This window comes from Accipiter gentilis, chromosome 1 (assembly GCF_929443795.1).
Source record: "Accipiter gentilis chromosome 1, bAccGen1.1, whole genome shotgun sequence".
Classification (NCBI taxonomy): domain Eukaryota; kingdom Metazoa; phylum Chordata; class Aves; order Accipitriformes; family Accipitridae; genus Astur; species Astur gentilis.
In genome coordinates, this window is record NC_064880.1 from 48963310 (window position 1) to 48982484 (window position 19175).

The 19175-nt window shown below is 39.3% G+C and overlaps 1 protein-coding gene across 1 annotated transcript in view; it reads right to left on the reverse strand.

Annotated features, from left to right (window-relative positions):
• The window catches only part of LOC126038618 (von Willebrand factor D and EGF domain-containing protein-like), a 188179-nt gene that overhangs the window by 36307 nt on the left and 132697 nt on the right, over window positions 1–19175 (reverse strand). Inside the window, exons 21-23 of the mRNA XM_049800584.1 lie at window positions 11395–12285; window positions 1838–1933; window positions 971–1066 (exon numbers count right to left, since the gene is read on the reverse strand). Coding sequence (XP_049656541.1) covers window positions 971–1066; window positions 1838–1933; window positions 11395–12285 — 1083 coding nt within the window. The remainder of the gene's footprint in view (window positions 1–970; window positions 1067–1837; window positions 1934–11394; window positions 12286–19175) is intronic.

The window sequence follows — 19175 nt, forward strand, 5'->3', positions numbered from 1 at the left end:
AGGAGCAGTGTGAATTCTGGCAGCAGCAGGATGTTTAACATTAGGGGGTGAATGGTTACATTCTTGTAAACTGGCTTTTGTTCTGTCTTGCACAGTCACAAGGCATCTTCTGGAATGGCAAAACTGAATCCAAAAACTGGACGACAAAAATCTTAGTAGTCAGTCTCAATTTCTGATAGCTTACCTTTCTAGCTTCACTTTTCTTTCTTAGACTATGCAGTATTAGAAGTGTGTATGCGGTTGCTAACTTAGCAGCAGAATTCACATTTGCTTCCTTATATACTTGTCCTAACTTAAACTGGCCTCCTTCTATTCCCATCTCCATAAAATGTGTTTTTAAGTTCAGATATGACTGCATACCACTAAAAATCACCAAAAGCCAAATGGTTCTTTCTGGCCCACCAGCATACCTTGAGAGAAATGTGTAAGGTTAAAAGCGATGAAAACTGGAAGTTGCACAGACGGTGAGCAGTGCAGATGGCTGCGTTGCCCTCATCTCTGCCACTGCAGGTGTGGGGCAGGACTCATTCTTTGAGCTCTCCATGAACAAGACCAACAAAAAGTGAGGTTATGTCCATGGCAGCTGACACTGTAAATCAACACATCTCCAAAATCCCAATGAGAATTATTCTTATTTGCAGAGCTACCTAGTAACTTCTGAAAAGGTGAATAGCTTTATTTTTGGTTTTGTGCATGCTAAGAATGAACTCCAGAATCACGCAAGCTTGAAAAGCTACAAAAAGGTTTTGTTTGTGGGTTTCCTCTATGTGACCCTGAGATTTAGATAAACATCTAAATTTACGAATACTTACATAAACTCAAAGCCTTCTGAGGTTTTGCCCTTTAGTAGGTCTCCTGTTCTTATGTTTTAATTCTTTAAGCGATTCCCAGTCTGACTGCTGAATTGTGGGAATCACATGGATTTCGGGCAACAAAAGACATGAGAGACCAATCATTTCTAACCACTTACCTGTTTCGCAAGAAGGGCTGCTCCATCCATTTCTGCATTTGCACTCATCCGGTGACACACAGACCCCTCCGTTGTGACAGTGTCTGTTACACACCACTGGAAAATATACAAAGAATCAAAACCTCTCATCTGTAACACCTATGCAGATCCTAAAGTTGCTCTATTACAGCAGATAACTAATGGTATTAGTCCAAGATTAAACTGAGAGATGAAACTGTCCCTTTCCTTGGTTTTCTTTCTCTATTAGAAGTCTAGCATCTAAAATTCTTTGCTTTTTAAGTATTCCAGCTACTCTGGTTCAGAGATAAAATTATATTCCTGTCAAGGGCAACCTGATATTTAAATAAGCAGCAAGGGCTCTAATAATGCAACTGCATGTTTCGCCATTCAGCTAATATAGAAGGGTTTGAAGGCTGATTTTTTCCCCCCAGATGTTCTATATATTGAACTTCTTTTGTAACTTGTATCGCACAATAATGCGACTCCTAATAGGTATGGTTGTCTTTTTGTGTTCTCAAAATTAGTATTACTGCATTCACTCGCACAACCTTGAATTTAATAAATGTTACTATAAATAACATGGAGGTTTTTGCTTGTTTGTTTGGTTTTCCAGGAGCATTTTATGTATAAAATGTTGATATAAATGTGTGTATTTTTATATAATACAACTACACTGCTGATAAATATATGCTCTGAAATAGTTTAGCTACTGTATTACTTCAATATATTATACTTTGATTTCCTTGCTCTATTCAACCATCATTTTAAGGGGAAATATAGAAAAATAAAAAGGCTTTTTTTGTCTTCTAATTTTCTGCAAATTCAAACATGTAATGAGGACAAAAGCCTGAACGAGTTCATACATACTTGTTTCACATCGAGGACCAACAAATCCATAAGCACAAGAACAAGTATTTTGAGATAGGCAAGTTCCTCCATGTTCACATGGTGGGTCACAGTACACTGCAAGAATAAAACACGAGAAAAAAAAATACAGTTCAAATATTACATTCTGTGTGGTTATGAGCACAGCACTTGTTATGACTTTCCCATACCATTTTATTAATCCAACAAGTAATTTGGCTACGGAGGAAAACACTGCAGGATAAAAGTAGGTATCACATTAGTAATACAGCACTAATGAGTAGCTATATAATATCTGCAAGGGAATGACTTCAACATAACCATATTTAACTTCTGAGCATACACATTTTTAGGTATGTATTTTTGAATTCTAAGGATGGAGCAAGTACAAATGTACTTAATAACTAAAGACCTTGCCCATCCTTCTACAAATTTGCCTTGTGGATGTTCAGTAAGCCTTAAGAGGTGTCAGAAGCTACACTAAAGCAGAGATGAAGTGTTTCTTCTGTTTAGAAAAGAGCTGTATGGGAATTTGTCAGCAAAATGACAAACATTTAAGCAACAATTTTAATGTTTAATAAGTAGCGTGAGGACTGCAGACAAAGCAGCAAGTTAGATAATGATTTCTTGACATATTGCAATATGCAATGTCATTCTGTGGAAGAAAGAGGATGAGCAGTTGTACTGTGTAAAGCTGGAAAGTACTGCAGCTCCTGAAACAGGCTATTCGCTGAAGAGACTTGTTTGTTTTTTAAATATCATTATGAGCCTAATGCCTTTATCGTGCAGGAAGCCTGGAAGGTTTAGCTTCTTAAATCTAGAAATCTAAGGCAGAGACCTCACATCTGATGTCATGAACACTTCTGTTTGTAGCCCTCTGATAAGAGGTAGTTTTGTATGCCAAGCGCAGGAGCGGAGGAGAGAAGACCACTGAAGGTAGAAGACGACCACTGACACTTACTCAAAGAAGAAGCGCTGTGTGCAGGAGCAGAGCAAGGCATGTGTATCAGGTGGTTCTTGTGCCTTCAGAAAAAAAAGCTACCTCACATAACAGAATGAAAAATACCTTTCCTTGTGCTTGGGAAGTGAATACAAAGAAAAATGTTGTACTTTGGCACACTTTACTGGCAGAGTTTTGTCTTTTATAATGGATATGAAGCTAAGCAAGGTTATTCCAAGGAAAATGCAAAATGAAGCTGAAGAGATCTGAAACAAAGCATTTTTCATTTTAAGTATTGTTACAAGGGGGAAAAAAAACCCCTAATGTACCACATTTTGTTCTTAAAACTGGAAAATGGACTGTGTAATTGGGAAGCAAAATGAAGGACAAATACTTGTAGCACAACATAATTTAACTGAAGTTCATGTGTTGAAGACCTCCTCACCTCTTGTGATTATTACCAAGCCTTCAAATAAAGCCTTTGCATATGAACTTTGCCATCCAAAACAGTAATGAAAGCCACCACACATTTTCCAATTGCAGTTAAAAAGACAAGCTCCAAGAAGGTACCTTTAAATAAACCATTTAGACACAAATAACATTGAAGAAATGTATTTGGTATTAGGTCTGGTCTTCAGGTACTTCAGTATTTACATTTCCTATCACTATACAGTTTTAACTGTGAAATTTTCAATGCTGCATTAAAATAACTTTAGGGTTTGACATGCCTGAGAACAGAAAACTCACTAGGTATAGTTTAGAACCATACTATACATGCTGAGAATGTCATTAGGCTAAATTTAGTTTTGATTTGATGGGCTATAAGGTTTAGACATTTGCAGTTCAGCATGTGTTTTGCTGAAATATGCAGTGTACATCTGTGAGAAAAAAAGAATAAAAAAAAAGGACATTGTCTGGGCAACTAACTAGATTTGATTTAGACCTATTTAAGCAGTTAGTGTTAAACTTTCCCAAAGTTTTTTTAATTCAGCGACCGGTAGCAGCTGTTGGAGCAGGTCAGAGGCTCAGGCAGCTGGGGATCCTCTGCTATTAGAGCGAACAGCAGGTAGCAGTCCGTGATGAAATGGAAAGTGAAAGAAAGGGAAAGAAATTGAAGCTGTTTTCAAAGAAATTTTTTATTCCTTTAAAATTGCAGTACTATATCTATAAGGCACCACTCGCATTGGGGGGCTTGCGCTAGATCTCACTGAAGTCAATGACAGGCGCAGGGCTTTGAAAGGAGGGTGCCGACCCATCCGCTGCACACACGTCCATCTGAGACATCTCCATTCTTCTGGGCTTGGGTAAGCACAGGACTTGTTTATAAAGGGATTTCTTTGCAATTAGAAATTAACAGTAGGTAGAATTGGTTAATATTCTCTGCATGGAGACAGGGAAACACAAAACCTGGGAAAAATGTACCACTCTTTTTGAAGTATGTGAAAGGTGATTGCCTTTCCTGTAGGATGATGGTTGCATAAAGCCTCCAGGTGCCTAAGTGCTATGCCAAGCACAGTGACATTCAAACATATTATGCTTTATTTCAGTGTGTTTTGTATGTAGCACTTAAAGCGAATGTGTCCATTTGAATAGAGTGCTTTCCATCTGGCCTTTACACATTTCGAGATGCATCTGAACTGTCAGAAAAGAACATGGTATTTTGGATATTAAAACATTTAGCTCTTATGGTGACATTTAATAGTAAAATGTTTAAAACTATTCTATTACTGGCAAATAGCAAAAGATAAAAACTGAACACTGGCTGCAGTGTAAGAGTGAGAGTAATATTCACCTAAAAGACATTTCCCTCCATAATAGAAATATACTGTTTGTGTCAAATTCTTTTCCAAAACTTCCATCTTTCATCTTCTGAAATGAATATTTTTTTCCATAAACATTTGCTAAATTGTACAAAGGTATTGCAGTGCTTTATACTAAGCGGTTTTGGATGGTAGAAAATAACAGTAAAGAGGAAAACATTGCTGCAAATGGTCAATCTTGCTGTCAAATGTACGTATGTTTATGTTTATAATTTAAAATCTGGAGGTGAAAATGGAGAAGTCCATTATTGTTTTCTTTGAAAGGGCTTTTTGGGAAATATCCCAAAACTTCTTTTTTCCATTAAAATGAGATCGTGCACTTTTATAAGTTTCTCTATGATAACTTTGGGGGTACTCAGGAATACCAGATGCTGTGTTGTTTCCTCCATTTTTGATAACCTAATCAGCAAATGGCTTCCAGGACAGAGTTATTGATAACATCTCAACAGCGAGTAAACTCCCTGTGCTGTCCAGCACGTGAGGTCTTGGGCATGCACCACTAAAGCAAGGCTCAGAAATGTAAGAGCATTACCTGCAGTTCCATTTAAAAATTTGAAAACCAGTCACGTCAGGATGGACTTCACTGGAAGGAGCATAGTCTACCTTGTTTCATGCAATCACTGTACATTATTTATTTTCTTTCAAGATGCATTAATCTAATTTCCTAAATGCACAGATGAAGTTTGAATATGTGCAGCACAAGGGAGGGAAAAAACCCAGAAAAGAAAGTTACCAGGTTATTGGTTTTCCTTTTGAAAAGTTGTGGACTGAAGCCTTTCTTTTGCATGTAAGATACACAGATAAAGGAAATAAAGCACAGGGTTAAAGCATGTAGTAGTGCAATTAAAATAACTCATATGCATATTTAAATAGTCCAGCAGGCCAGAGCCCAGTTATGAAATAAATACCCATCATAACAAATAGAAAATTAACAAGATTAACTTGACTGAATAAATTGGGAGTACAAATGCAGACAATGGTTCTGGTTAGGTTGTACTAATGGCTTTTGTTTTGTGAAATGTCAGCTGAGTGCTCATCTGCAGTCAAAAAAAGCAAATAAAGTGTTAGGAATTGTTACGGAATGAGCAGAGCACAAAATGCCAGACTTTATTATGGTCTGTATCCATGGTGAACTGCATCTTAAATACCATGTTCAGGTCTGATCCCCCAGCTCAGAAAAGATATAGTGAAAGTGGAAAAGAGGCAGAAAAAGGTGACAGGGATAACCAAAGTTATAGAAGAGCTTTTGTATGAACAACAAGTGAATAGATTAGGTCTGTGGGAAAGACATGACTTGGGGGGATAGGATAGAAAACTGCAAAATCAGACATGTCCAGACTGTTCAAAGGCATCGCCTTGGCTTTTTGAAGCCTATGATCCATAACTTGCTGAAAGACTATTCTGGACAGTATCCCTGTATCTTTCCCATACACTGCCAGACATCTGCTGTTGGTAGCTACTGGAGATAGAGAGACAGAGGATGGACTTTTGGTCTGGTATGGTACAGCTTTTTGGGTGTAAAAATGTTAGAACAGATGAATGTCAGCTACCTGATTATTTTTGCTTCATTTCATCCAGCTGTTCATCCTCAGGTTGTAATATTTTCCCAACTACTCCATCTTTCCTGTTACTTTGAAAATTATTTGGTTTGAGCAGTGGTTTTGTAATGTCAAGTCAATGCTGTGTTTTTAACTCTTGAGCAGAAAGCGTGACTACTATTGTTCTAGACTTCCCTTTCCCTTAGAAAATACTGTGCAAAGCCTATAGAATAACCCAGAGCTTTACTGACTAAACATTTTTAAGAAAATCTTTCTAAAGTAGCAGGACTTTATTTTCCATAGGAATTCTGAGGAACTTTTATGACTATTAAAAAACTAGAAAGATACTAGTCCTTAACTATCACCTAATCCAAAATAGTTTTAAATAACTGTCTGTATTCTACGGAACTGAGTCTTTTACTTTTTAATTGTACAGTTTTAGCAACCAGACACTCGCTATCAAATGAACTTGCAGTTAGAGAAATAAAACCAAGGATGACCAGAAATTTGGCTTAAATTCTTATCTTTCTTCAGTCTTCAGGTCTAGGTCTTTCAGAAAGAAGCACAACAATGATGCCTGAAGCAGAATTTTTTGTTAACTTCAACCCTGTTATCAAATGGAAAGGACATTTTCCACCTTAGGGTACCCTAAGGAGCTCAAGAACTACAACAGCTGCTCTCAGACCGTGCCATATGCACAGACTCTGGTGAATAAACTGAGCCCAGGGAAAAGACAACATTTGTTTCCTTGTCCAGTGGATACAGCATCTTTGAACGTGCAGGTCTGTGTTCCTGTTGTAGAGTGGGGAACAGAGGCAGGATGATAAGTAATTGCTCTAAGGTGACTAACAACACTAGCAAATATTTCAGAGCATTAGCCTCAAATGTTACAAAGTGCTGCGCTACCTGTGCCACTTGTCATACACTAGACAAAATATCAGAAACATTCTGAAAACAATCCTCTTTGGACTAGTTATGCATTATTAAAGTGCTAGTTTTTTATTTGATTGGCATACTGAGCTGAAACATTTAAAGCTCTGTAAGTGTTATGACACTTCTGCAGTGAGATTTGGCAGGTGATAGGTGCTGTCCTGTAAAACTGCTAGGAGTGTACCATAGTAGGGCACTGGTTTTATGGTATATATCCTTGAAAAGGGCACTCAGAGTGGAAATTAGGTATTTAGTAACCTCTTTCATCAGCGGAGGAATTATTGGCTAAATTTACTCCAAAAATGCTAGCAAGCATCTTCTGCAAGACAACATCCAGGAGAATCCAGTGGACTACAGTAGGCTTTATCTCCCTTACTTATTTTTTATTATTGACTAGGTGATGCTGGCTATCTCCAAAATGCTACTCTGAAATGAAGTTTTTCAAGGCCTTGCCTGTTTAGCAGACTAGTCTTAATATTAGGCCACTAATAAATGGTGGTACTGCTTTTGTGCAGGAAGGTGAAAGAGCTCTACAAGCTGAGAACCTGGCCAGCTGTATGAAAGAGCATGGGAGTGATGAGTAGAGCCTTGAGGAACTACTTCATCTCACCTCATCTGCAGAGTAAGTAGCTGCTGACAGAAGTATAAGAATTAAGGATCTGTAATGCTTATTATGCAAAAGCAAGATGGGCAAAAGCAAGGTCCTACTTCTAAATGCAGATGACAAAGTTGTCGTTAGTGAAAGGAGTGATCTAAATGGAAATTGCTAAGAGCATCTGAACATATCTCAGTTTAGATGCCTGAATACAAGCCAAAACCACTGACATCCAGCTATGTTCTTCTAAAAGAAGGTAGGAGGTTAGACCTGATGATCTTCAGAGGTGTCTTCCAGCCTGGACTCCTGTGACTCTGTGATTCCCAAAGCAGGAAGACAGAGCAGAGGGAGAGGACTTCCAACTAAATCATAACAGGGAGACTGAGGGGTTTGTCCAAAGGGATAAGAATATTACAGATATAAAATGTGGTATGATTTACTTTAGAAAAGAAATCCATATTCAGGATGCTGCTTATTTTTTCCCTACCAGTCCTCCAAGCCTGCTTTTGAATCTGCACAACTGGAAAAAAAAAAAAAATTACATTCTGTCACAAGATAAGTATCACTCAGTAAAGTATTTATTATCTTAGAGTAATTTCAGATACTCTTATTAAATAAAGGTCACATGCCCTCAAGCTCCACAGGTATTAAAACTTGCTACCGACGGGCTGTTTCTTTTATCTCAGTGAATTATGATATCAAATATGATGGTGAAAACTACCTATAGTGTCTGAGTCTGTCAACATTTTTGCTCACTTGCCATGCATGTTGCATCTAAGCCTGAAGATATCTCAAATCTTTGTCTCATCTAAACTTTGACCACTTGCTCAATTTTGCTGCCTCCTCTTCTTAGAGGATACTACCGTTTTGAGGGAAGTTGGTGCAATTGTGGTGGCATTCTGCCTTCACTAAGGGGAAATCATGCCTGGCAAATTTGGTGGCTGCCTATGACAGGGTTAAAGTGTTGGTGAATAAGGGAAGAGCAATAGATGTCATCTACCTGGACTTGTGCAAAGCGTTTGACGCTGTCCTGCATAACATCCTTGTCTCTAAATTGGAGAGACATGGATTTGACAGATGGATTGCTCAGTGGATAAGGAATTGGCTGGATGGTCGCACTCAAAGAGTTACGGTCAACGGCTTGATGTCCAAGTGGAGACCAGTGACGAGTGGTGTTCCACAGGGGTCGGTATTGGGACCAGTGATGTTTAACATCTTTGTCGGCGACATGGACAGTGGGATTGAGTGCACCCTCAGGAAGTTTGCCAGCGACAGCAAGCTGTGTGGTGTGGTCGACATGCTGGAGGGAAGGGATGCCATCCTGAGGGACCTTGACAGGTAGGTCTGTGTGAACCTCATGAAGTTCAACAAGGCCAAATGCAAGGTCCTGCACATGGGTCAGGGCAATCCCAAGCACAAATACAGGGCGGGTGATGGGTCGACTGAGAGCAGCCCTGAGGAGAAGGACTTGGGGGCATTGGGTGAAGAGAAGCTCAACAGGACCCAGCAATGCGCGCTTCCACCCCAGAAAGCAAACCATATCCTGGGCTGCATCCAAAGAAGCACGACCCGTAGGTCGAGGAAGGTGGTTGTCCCCCTCTACTCCATTCTCGTGAGACCTCACCTGGAGTACTGCCTTCAGCTCTGGGGCTCCCAACATAAGAAGGACACGGACCTGTTGGAGCGAGTCCAGAGGAGGGCCACGAAGATGATCAGAGGGCTGGAGCACCTCTCCTATGAAGACAGGCTAAGAGACGTGGGGTTGTTCAGCCTGGAGAAGAGAAGGCTCCAGGGAGACCTTACAGCAGCCTTCCAGTACCTAAAGGGGGCCTACAGGAAAACTGGAGAAGGACTCTTTACAAGGGCATGTAGTGACATGACAAGGGGTAATGGCTTTCAACTAAGAGAGGGCAGATTTAGATCAGATGTGAGGAAGTTCTTCACTGTGAGGGCAGCAAGGCACTGGAACAGATTTTCCAGAGAACCTGTGGATGCCCCATCCCTGGCAGTGTTCAAGGCCAGGTTGGATGGGGCTTTGTGCAAGCTGGTCTAGTGGAAGGTGTCCCTGCCCATGGCACTGGGGTGGAACTAGGTGATCTTTAAGGTCCCTTCCAACCCAAACCATTCTATGATTCTGTGATTCTATGATTGTAAAGTGCTGACAGCTGAGGTTATGACAGGCCTTAATCCAAGGAATTAGCCTCATCTTTCAACTTCATCTGTCACGATGAATCAGCTGCATCTGACATGGGAAGAGACATCAATGGCTGGAGGTACAATGGGTGCTTTTCACATTTCGGGCCATGCTCCAGGGTGCTGCTCACAGGTGCGCAGAGGGGCTCGGGATGAAGCAGAGGCAGGGAGCAGACAGGCTTATTATTGAGTCAGGTGACATGGTCAGTGACAAGAGACAAATAAAGGATGTTTGTGTCTCATGTCATCAAGCCCTGAGACAGAGAATGATGCTGGTAATAAAGTATTTCATCCTAAGGACTCTCCAGAGAGATTCCAGTAATACCAGTAATTGAAGAAAACATCTCATCTTGCGAGACAGTAAAAGGCAGAGGTAGATTTATGTTTTAAGGACCGTACTGATGGGCATACTAAATATACACAAAGCAGCCATATGCCCATATTTGTAAATATTCATATGTACATGGCCCAGGTCTTTGAGGGGAGGCCATTCTGTGGTCCAGCTTGCTTTGGGCTTCTCAGCACTAGGAGCTACTTGGTACTTTTCCAGCTCCAGGTGTAAAACAGAGGTCAAAGACAGGGTCTTTTGTGCCAAGTAACCCTAAGACCTTTAGAAGGGGCATTTCAGAAATGTGCAAACAAGCAAAAAATATAGCACCCAAGAGTATAGTAACCTTTTCTTATGCATTTTGTAATATATCTCCAGCACTGCTCTGAGCTCAGAGGGCTGCAGTGTTGCCGGGAGCTTTACACCCCCACAAAGCCTTGCTTACAGCAAGGAATCTCTGCAAGGTCCTCCACAGTGCATCACGGCTGAGACCCCCCTGCGCCTGTCTGCTCTGTGCGCAGAGCACGAGAAACCATATGTGAAAGAGAATGAAACAGATGATGCAAATACTTTTGCTTCATGTAGTGAAAGGCCGATTAAGATATCAACTTATCAGAGGGATTTCAACAAAAGGTGTAATTAATGATAGCCAAGTCAGGGAATTCATTGTTTCAACAATGTGCATAATACTACTGTTTTATGGATGTATTCTAAACTGTCTAATAAATAATTCATATTGTGAAAGCCCTTCTGGTGTTATACGTTTCAGATGACAAGTTCAGTTTTCTATTTAAGATATTAGACAGATATTTAAAAGTAATTTTTAAGGTAGTAGAACAATTAGTTTTCCCTAGAATATGTGTTGTATAGAGAAATGGAATCAATTTTACTCTTTTCCACAGAAGTTTTATATGTTTTCAAATGTGATGACTTCAGTAGAATGAATCTGGCCTTAAGCAAGGGTAAGTGAGATTGCAATCTGTTCCTGGTTTCAATAGATTAGATATTATCAAATAAATGTCATTTTTGTAAGCAGAAAGAGCTTTTTCAAAGTTATAGAATGTTTGTCTATTATTTGGAAATATAATTGGCTTTGAAAACCAGAATGATCCCAGCTAGAAAAATCTCCAAATTTATAATAAAAATTAACTTTTACTTTGGAGAGTTATTAAATTTGAAGTTATAAAAGAATTTGAAAGAGGATTTCCCCCTTTACCTTCACATGTAATTCCATCACCGCTGTATCCACTGGGACAAGGCCCACATTTAAATCCTCCATCTTCGGCCACCTCGCACTGCACACCAGTAAAGCATGGCATATTAGCGCAAATGACTTTCTGATGCGTCCTACTGCTGTTTTTTGGCAGTTCCACATGATCCATCGCTGTGTTGTATGCCTTTCTGTCTGCTGCGGTCTGTGCTGGAAACCGTGCTTGGGGAGCAGACCGTGCTGGGACACTAGCAATTTGGGGAGCTGTATCAAGGGAAGAACCTATTACATTGGAAGAGGAGGTGAGATGTGCTGCCAAAGGAGATGCTCTCTGCTGCTCTGTTGGGAAATCTTGGGATGGTTTAGTCTTCAAGACTGCGACTCGACTGGGCCATTTCCTGGGAGAATAGCCATACTTGGAACGAGTTTGCTGAACAGCATGTGGCCTTGCAAAGAATGAACTTGTATTTGTGTTGTGACGAGAAGGAACACTCTGTGTGGTACCTGGTTTGTACAGTTTGAAATGGAGAGGGGTATGGGTTATCACACTGACAGTTGTGGCTCTGGGGTCTGGCTCCTCGTGCAGAAGGAAAGTGTGTGTATCACCTCTTTTTTCAAGAAAAGATTGTTTCTCAGTTGCTGTAGACTCCATATCAGGTTTTTTTGCTGACAATGTCTGAACTTGGGAAGTCTTCCTTTTCATTGTAAGGGATGGAGTGTTAATGACTGTGGCGTTTCTTTCCAAAAAGTATGTAGTTTCTTGTCTTGGAATTTGGGTTTGGGAAAGAAGGGAATGTATGTTTCTTGATGTCTTTAAAACATTTTCATGGTGAGAGCCTCTAGCATCTTCAATACTTCTTCCAGCAAATTCCACATGCCTTTGGGAAGATCTTGAAACTAGGGCAGAAGGAAGATGTATATTAGCCAAATTTGCTGGTCTAGAGTTTAAAGACACCACAGCGAACATTTAGCTTATGAGCAAACAACAGAACATCAATTCTAGAAGTAAAAGAGTTAATCTATCATATATGCTAAGGGCACATTTGTGCTGACTGCCATAGAAACAACATGGTGCTATCTGCTATGGGTAACACCAGCACTGGATGCACAGGGAATGGCAATACCGAAACTTACAGGGTGGCAGGTGATGAACTAGAGGAAATGTATTTATGCTGGCTTAACATTGAGCCTGAGGTAGTAAGCCTCAGTGAAGGTCAGGCATTATTCTTTGAGGTGCAGCACTGGGCTTACAGGGGTTAAACTGCAGATGGGGAAAAACACTTGCCATGCTGTTCTATTAATTTTGGCTTACACTAGTCCATGAGGTTTTGGCACTGTGCACCTTTCCATGGTGCACCCTACAGTTCTTGACCACCTGAGCTAATATTTGTTTTTTATTAACTGTCTACATTGCAGAATGTGCTGGGAAATGTTCTGCTAGACAGTACGTAACACAGAGACCTTGCATTCAAGCTTTTGCAGTCTAGGAGTTAAGATGAGACATCGCATTTTTGGACAGAACAAGACATTGCAGTTTGGGACAGATAGATATTGAAGATGGAGACGTAGACAATGTTAAGATGGTCCTTGGCAAGATCGTGTCCTAGAGACACTCTAGTCCCATCCCACCAATGTATAACTATGTAATGCTTTTGTAGTCCTTATGGCAAAGGAAAGTTTTAGGAAAGCATTTAAAGGAGACAAATGGAAAAGCTTTGTTAATGCTGTGTACAGCTCCCTCCAGACGTGAGGGGCAGCATGTAAGAGAGACTGCTGGTTTGTAACTGTCACCCACTTTTTACAAAGCCAGCCACCTTTTCAGTTGTATAAGGAGGGATGATAGATGGGGAAAGGGTAGTCTGTGAAGGGCCTTAAAAGTGGAGACGAGTAGTTTGAATCAATACTTTCAGGAAGATTAATGGCCATCTGCTGACTCTAATGAATGGAAGAAGCTATTTTTAACCTGTTCTGGCATACTCACTCCATAGGAAACGGAATATATTGGATCCTGAACAAAAACCCTCACTTGGTTCTAGGGTTAACCCCATGCAGGATGTATCTCTTCCTTTTAAATATAAATATTAATCACTTTCTTAAAACTCCTATTGATGTAGAAATTAGCCATAGTTAGCAAGGAAAGAGATTAAGATGCTTGGCAAAGATCAAAATGAAAGTTAGAGCATTGACTAGATCAAAGGAAATCCTGGCATACAAAGTTGTGTTTATGTGGCTGTTAAACAGTGTCATTCTACTGGTGGCTGATGAGTTTTTATTGCCCTGAAGTATGACATTTTGGAGTTTTACAATGGTACTGGATCAAGCTATGGACATCAGTAGGTAAATACATGGATTTTACTGTCCAAAGTAAGGCTGATGAATGATGAGGTACACAGAAGAAAAGAGATGGTGAAGGAGGGAGAACATCAACAAAAAGAGCATGAGAGGATAGAAGTCAAAGGATTTTTAAAAATGAATGAAAGATGAAAGAAATATCCCCATAGAAAAATATCAGTAATAGATGGTCATTACTGCCTTTAGAAAATTTGATCCAGGGACCAGAAATCAACAGGAATGACAGTGAAGGGCTGAATGACCTCTCTGACAAATGTCAAAAAAGCGCCATGATTATAGCTTTGAGCTCCTTCCACTGTGTCATAATTAAATGGGTTTTCCTTCTAACCAAAGTTTAGTAACTAGTAAGGGGATCAGACTGACTACCTGAGAAAGGGAAATCTTTTATTTCTTTATCAGATATACAGGTGATATACCCATCCCACAGATAAACTTCAGCCTTCTCTGTAAGGGGGAACATACTGTTGGAGTGTATCTATGATAATGCAATTTTTACATCTCAAAAAATACTACCAATGAAGAGTAGTGATGCATTTTGGTTGGTTGTTCATTATGATATCTACTGATCAAGGTTCCTCACACACTCTGCAGAGACCACTAAACTTCATAAGATGTTGGTGTCATTCAAATGTGGCTACTAGAGTGTCCTCTCACCTTTCGTTATCTCAGTTTTTTACTTATAGAGATACTGTTCAATTTGGTTAGGCTTAGAATACAATAGATTTTTGCTGGAATACCTGAAAATTTCTTTCTGCAGTCTTCCAGATATCTAAATAAGGTAAAACAAAGAAGTATACCAAAAGATTGCAGACTCAGTTGTCTGTAGTCAGCAGCTTTCTCAAATCCTGTATTACTTCAATTTATTTTCCTTGCAGTTGATCAATATCTTCAAATGTATAACCCATTATCAATGCAGAACTGTGATTGCGTGAGTCTGGTTTTCTCTGTGATGCTACTGTATGATTACATATTGGACTGGATGAAAATAACAAAAAAATGACAAGGCAAAGTGCTCAAGGTTATATGACGGTACAAAAATACATTTTCACTACCTGTCAGTATTTTTGCCTGTACTAACGGGGAAATGTGCAGCAGTGGAACAACTGAGTTTGTTTTTCATAGAGGTAGATAAAAGACCAAGAACCTGCTGCTTTGCTCCAGTTGTGCATGGCAGCAGCTCCATTTGTATCAATGGAGTTACACCACTTTAAGTAAGTGCAGTGCAACGCCAGGACGGATCAGGCCCCGAGAAGATAGATTCCTTTGTTGTCCCTCTATCTGGGGAAGATGAGAACAAGGGTGACAGAGGGCAAATTTCTGAGACAGAAGTTTAATGTCCCTCATCCAACTCAACACCAGGACACTTTCTATCTATGTGGTGCAGGAGTTATCCCACGAGAAGGCCCCAGCCTTTGGTTCACACAGGGTTTCAGATATTTTGTGCCACTCGCATCAAGCTCATAAATCAGAATTGTCATAACCAGTCTCTGGCTCATGTTTGCCAATGCCATCATGCTGTTGTTAAGGCACAGCAAATTCTGATTTCTTCTCTCACTTGAATTGTGTTTTATAGTGAACTACTAGAAATCTGTAGTTGAAGAATCATGTTTATTCTGAAGGTAATAAAATGACTGTATAAGCTAGTGAAAACAGCAGCTCACAGAGAAGACATTTGATAGTCTCTTAAAGCCAGGGTGAGATATCAATACTCTGAAACATGGAAATCTAATATATTTTCTCTCTTCTGAGTTTCTGAGGGGTTGTTTGTTTGTTTGTTTGCTTGCTTGCTTGTTTTGTGGGTTGGTTTTTTTTGCATTTACAAGCTTTCAGAAAAAGGCCATATCCAGACTTGACTTAAGAAAAATCACATCCCCTTCTGACCCCAACCATTTCTGTTCCCAGAGAAGCAGCACACATTTCATACTCTGCCTGGGACAGGGTGGACCAGGTTGGTTACCATATTCCTCTGTGCTGTTCACCCAAGTCTTTGCTGGTCTTAGACTTATGCACCTCCACACCTTTCTTCCCAAGCCATGTGCCTTGGAGGCAGCCCCATCCTGACCTACAACTAGCAGTTGACACCTAAACATTTGTTTAAGCTTCTTGTAGACATGAGTATTTGTTGTCTTTTCATTGCCATGCTTCTCTTTTTGCAGCTATTAGAGTTAGAAACTTACATTTTGTTTTTTAAATTAAGTGTAACTTTTTTATGTAATGACATAAGGGAGACACTATAAGCATTGCCACGTAATCTCAAGTACTTCTCTCTCCTTTTATCTAATAAAATGCCCCAAACCAGTCTACCTTTGAGGTGGAGACTGGCTCCTTCTCTTTAGCAAGATCATCTGACTCTGGTCTCTTCTGCCTTTCAGTTCAGAGGACTGTGGGCACCTTTAATTCTGATCAGGTTACAACTATTTCAGAATTCTGTGAATAGTTTAAGAATTCATTATTAACACAATTCAATAAATTTACAATTTGTGTAGTTTTAGAGCTATTAACATTTAGTAGTACATGCTGTCTAGAGCATTTCTTATTCAGAAGAATGTCGACAGAGAAATGCTCTTCTGACATATTACACTATATGGGTCATCATTTAAAATTTGAAACATCTACCAGCACATAAATCTTATTTAAAATGTCAAGAGAGAACAGAAAAATTACACTGGTCTAAGAAGTCTTGTTACCAGAGTATTAAGGATCATCCCATTTCTCTCTCTACTTTTCCACATTAATATTTCTTTCTGTATTTACTTGGTGAGAAGCAGAAACAGAGCAGCTGTCAATAGAAAGCTCTAGGGGAATTCTGGTTTTCCATCAATTCTTAATCCACTGTTTTATTTGATTAAGTTCTGGCATAACTTTCTTCTCTAGTCAGAGTGTGCTTAATTCCTAAATCTTCTGTTTAGCCATCCAAGCATACCCTAATATCTTCCCTCTCCCAAATATTTAGAAATACAGCTTTGATACTTCCTTCCTTCCTCTTAAGCATCCAGAATTTCCCCACATTCAGATGCTGGTTGGACTTTCCAGTCACCTATATTCCTTCTCTTACAATCACAAGCAGTAACTCCCAGAAGTTCCTCAGCTCCTATAAGTAAGTGAGGTACAGCTTTGACTACCCATGTTTTACAAAGGGTGTACTTCCAGGATTATTTCTGTAGAAACAAAACCATTTTAAAGACTCGTTGAGATTGGGATATTATTATAAATTTAGATAGGAGCTTAAGTTTAGAGCTCATGACCCTTTACTTATTTTTTATGTTGAAAATTGAAGAGTCAAGTGCATTGTAAAAGAGTTTAGGAGCACAGAACGCACTGGAAGTAGGCACAGGCAAAAGTTAATCCCCACTTTGAAAAATGTGGAAATAGAGGATATGAGTAATAACTTTTATATAAGAGGTGCCCAGATCTGGCATTTGCAACTCAGAAAATGACGTGGAGCTGCATGTGAGGCACTAGCAGTGCTTAGGCAGAAAGAACGAACCAGCCAGGCTATTTAGCTTGTGCTGGCATACAGAGCGAGACAGCTTGTGGACCTAGTGTGCCTTACATGCAGACAGGTCAGCATGTGAGCAAAGCAGTCGCACGACTCTCTGTCCATCTGCACAGGGGCATTCAGTCTTAGCAAAATCTGTGTTCTCAAACTACCACTTCTGTGATGGGTAAATTTACTCACTTGTTGCTTTAACGATGAAATTAAAAGGTGAACATCTAGTTCACTGTCCCTGAGCTATGTTTCAGCCTGATAGCAGATGAGATTGTGTTGCTGATGTTGCTACCTGGTGAGCAATTGTCTTCCCCTTCTCCTACCAAAATCATGAGCAATAGGGAATATTCTATGGAGTCTGCATCACTCAGCCACTTCTGATTATAACTATCCCTTTGCTTCAGATTCTTTTGTTTGTCAAATGTGCCTGCAGCTGCACATACACAATTCTGTAACACTGCTCATCAGTTGCAACGCAAATTTATTTTGTATGTATGAAACACAAAATCATTCTGCTCTAACACAATGTTTTTTGTGGAGGAGAAAACCTGGGACCTTCAGCCAGCTCACTCACTAAACTTTGTTTACAAACCCCTGTATTTGGAGTAAATGATTCCCACAAATGGAATGGGATCTAGACTCTGCCATCAAGGAGGTCCTTCTCCACTTCTGGGTTGTTGAAATCCTATGTGAGTATATGAGAATGTATTACCTCAAGAAAAGATAGTGAGTTTGCTTATGTGGCATTAAAGGGCTTTGGTATGTGTTTATATCACTGTATAGTTCATTTGCCTCTAGGTTTTCAGAATATACTTGACATCTCAATTCATTAACTGATGTATTTAAAGAAAATGGGGGTTCTGAGATCCTCAGTCAGGAAGCAAACAGTTCATGAACATAGAAATGATATTACCAACTATATGTCAGAGAACATTTTCAGTCTTATCTATGTCAAGGAATACATAAAGATAATCTCTTTCATACTCAACAAATACCAAACCGATAACTTAGAACGATTTTGCTTAGGTGTAGCCCTTTCCTTATACAAAATATTTTTTCTATTCATAAAACTTTTTCAGTAGAAAGCATTATAATTTAGAGATTAAGAGAAACAAAAAACCTAAAGAGTTGGGGCAGTAATACTGTCTTAGTTTATATTCATTTAAGTCAGATCTCTCCATATAATTTAAATTATTGTCTCCTTTCTAGGTGTCCTGAGTAGATAATAGTAGTATCAGGCTATAAACTGTATTTCTAGAATGACGCTCAAGTCTGAAAGTAACGAAACAGTTTTAAATATGAAACATCCTAATACATAACACCTTCATGTAATATATGTGTATCTGCATTCCAAGAAGGTATCCATCAGCTTTTGGTTAGTAAGATTCTTGGGACAAGACATCATATGCACGCAAAGTACAAGAGCAGTGCAAGAAGGTGATGAACACAATGATAGCTGTACAGAAAAATGGGCCTTTGAGGAAAATAATGCATTTTGTGCACTTTGTTTGCAGACTCTGTTTGTTGGTTCATTTTTTTTTTTTTTTTTTCCTTTTGTGATGTTTTCTGTAAGATTCCAATAGAAATTTTAACATCAGGGTCACCAGAGACAGTGTTTTTTAAAAATGGTGTAAGAATTACTGATTGCAAAGATATGAGCATGCTCCCCAAACAGAGGGGTTTTTTCTCTCTATCAATATTTTTCTTTATCAGTATCTTTTTTGGATTGGAGATGGAGATTTATAAACCAGCTATGTTTTTACAAACAAACAATGTTTCATCAAACACCTCTGACCTTCCAGTTTATTTTAAGATTTAATTGAAAAGTTCTCTCCTAGGGGTTGGAAAAATTAAATGTTTTATGTGCTTTCACCCTTTGCACAGGAGCCTTGCTCTTCTTGCTCCTTTGTTACTAGATCTTTTTCCATGCTCTTTACATTCCTTG